This window comes from Mastomys coucha, unplaced genomic scaffold (assembly GCF_008632895.1).
Source record: "Mastomys coucha isolate ucsf_1 unplaced genomic scaffold, UCSF_Mcou_1 pScaffold22, whole genome shotgun sequence".
NCBI classification, from domain to species: Eukaryota; Metazoa; Chordata; class Mammalia; order Rodentia; family Muridae; genus Mastomys; species Mastomys coucha.
Window position 1 is genome coordinate 162,579,481 of NW_022196905.1, and position 2,444 is coordinate 162,581,924.

Here is a 2,444-nt window from a genome sequence, read left to right on the forward strand (position 1 = left end):
TAAACTGGTCTCTGCTCCAGTATCCACCAAGGCTTGAGTCAGGGTAGTTGACTCATTTCTGATAGATTATGAAGTTTACGTGGAACCTAAATCTTTATGGGTTACCTTACCATTCCCAGAGCAAATCCTAAAGCAGAAGAGAAGGGGCCATTGTAACAGTGGGGACCACAGGGGCAGTCTCAGCCAAGAGATGCTCTGCCTGGGATTCTTTTGGTCACACCCTCCAACTGAAAGGTTTGGTGACTGGAGCTACTCCAGGCAGTTTTTGGAGGCTGGTGTATAAGTGTTTACTCCAACACTCTATTGATTTTCTGTTGTTTGTTTTTCTCTTTCCTTTTATTCGAGGTTGCTCTATTAGTAATAACCCCAGACATTCAAAACTGAAAGTGCTGGTGTTATGGATTACCCCCTGAGCAAAACACATAGGGCATTTCATGATTAAATAACTCTTGACCCAATGCCTATGCTTCTTGCTTTAGTCTGAATCATTCTTCCCAGGATGTGTATGCTTGAGAAAATATGGTGAGACAAAACACCTGCCTAGGTAGAAGATGAACGAGGAAAGGGAAATAAAAGAATGAGTGTTAGGGGTCTTTAACCCTGGCAGGCATGGAGATTTGTGCATATCAGTCCAGGAGGAATCCTGGCCTCAATTCTAGGACCTTTTCCTGCACAATCAAATTGGATCTCATGGCATCACCAGGAGGTTCCAGGGGTAAGATGAAGGAAAGGAAAAATGAAGATGACTCAGATAACTTAGAATGGAAAGGAAGAGGGTCATAGGAGATGAGGAAGGGAGGGGCTAATAAACCCAGAGAGGCTGAACAAGAGAAGAAAGATCAGTGACAAATATTCTAAATTCATCTGACTATCTGGAGCCCTGCCTAGCCAGTGTGTCTTATATTTTCATGTACAGTAGTGTTCCACTAAGATAAACGTATTCTGCAGACAACATAGAATCAGCATTATAGCCCTATGTTAAAGCTATTGAAAAGTAATTACGGAAGCTGCTGATGGGCTAATCACATCTATCTTTGCCTCCCCATGCCTTTCAACTTCATTTACCTTCACAGATTTTCTTACTCATCAAGTCCACCCAAAGCATTCAGGCATATCATTTACTTCCTGAAAAAAACAAAACCCACATAACTCATAATTTGCTCTGGGAACAGAGGGGGAAGTAAACATCTTCTAGTGACCTTTGTGGCTGTGCACTCTGTCTGGAGGCTCCCAGACCACACTCCCAGCTCAGCTATAAGAGAGCCTGCAGCAGCTGCCCACCCACCTGGGGCCCTGCACTGCCTGCGGTCCCCTCTGCAGCCATGAAACTGAGACTCCTTCCTTCCTTTGCCAGCCTCCTCCTTGTGGCTCTGCTATTTCCAGGTAAAGCAGAAACATGGCCTAGTCCTTGGGCCCAGGCTCCTTCAGCAATTGTGGCTTTAGGTCTGAATGTCTAGGGCAGCTGTAAGACATCAGTGTGCCCTCAGCACAGAACACATTTTCCTAATGAGGCTTCGGAGGAGAAGTCAGTGAGGTAGGTTCTCAGATGGGCTGGTGGCAGGAGATTTCCAAGAGGAAAGATTCCTCATCATTCTTCTGTGTTCTACAGAGGGCACTGAGGCTTAGACTTGGGGATCATGGCAAGTGCATTTATGATGTCCAAGATGGAGGCTGAGCTTGTTGTTGAGGAACCCATTATTCCTGGTGCATTTCTTCTCATGCCACTCTTTCCATTTTTCTCACGCATACATACATGTGGATAAATACACACATAAAGAGTTTGTGTGAATCCCTCACAGTTCATTCCAGTCTCTTGTCAACCCCTACTCACTGTTGAAACTTGTCCTACCCTCTTGGGTTGTTGAATAGAGAGTTTCTAAATATCTTTAATTTCGGCAGGGTTGTCCAGTGCCTCATCCATCAACCACCTAGTCACTGAACACCCCAGTTTTCCTGAGGACGAGTTTCCTGCCAGAGGAGTAAATGGGTCTCAGTCGCTGCATCACAGAGTGAAACGCTTACCCCCATACACTCCCCCATACCGTGGTAAGTCAAGCACCCAAGAACAAGGCAAGGGCATCCTCTGGGGAAATGCAGAACGCATGTGATGGGAGATGACACTGTGGATGGGATGATGTGAGCATCACTGTTGTGGAGACATGGCATGGGCCGTTCAGTCTTCCCTAGATGTTAGGAAAGGCAGGAGGTCCTGCAGCGTTGAGGGACTCAAAACCACAGGAGCCTTGAGGGGCCAAGAGGTGAGTTGTTTACGTTCACTACGGTAATGTCCTACTTGATTCAAGCAGTGACCGGAGGAGATGAGTCTCCTTCTCAGTTCCTTGTTCCCCCAGCCTTGGAGGTCATTTTCTCAATTGGAAATTGTTGCATACTTGCTAAGTCCGAGTGTCAGATGAAGTTCTAGCAGCTTTCCTGGGGAAGCAGAG

The 2,444-nt window shown here is 46.2% G+C and overlaps 1 protein-coding gene across 1 annotated transcript; it reads left to right on the top strand.

Moving 5' to 3' along the window:
* Nucleotides 1-1,322: 1,322 nt before the first annotated feature.
* On the top strand, nucleotides 1,323-2,108 carry LOC116071199 (sperm-associated antigen 11-like). Its single transcript, XM_031342633.1, has 2 exons — nucleotides 1,323-1,383; nucleotides 1,900-2,108. Exons 1-2 carry the CDS (start codon nucleotides 1,323-1,325, stop codon nucleotides 2,106-2,108), a joined length of 270 nt encoding a protein of 89 aa, XP_031198493.1.
* The last annotated feature ends 336 nt before the right edge of the window (nucleotides 2,109-2,444 follow it).

What these genes read in the sequence shown, in the direction of transcription:
- LOC116071199 (XM_031342633.1), top strand. Translation starts at nt 1,323, where the DNA reads ATGAAACTGAGACTCCTTCCTTCCTTTGCCAGCCTCCTCCTTGTGGCT. An exon ending in TGTGGCTCTGCTATTTCCAG is followed by an intron (nt 1,384 to 1,899) that starts GTAAAGCAGAAA and finishes TAATTTCGGCAG; the next exon opens with GGTTGTCCAGTGCCTCATCC.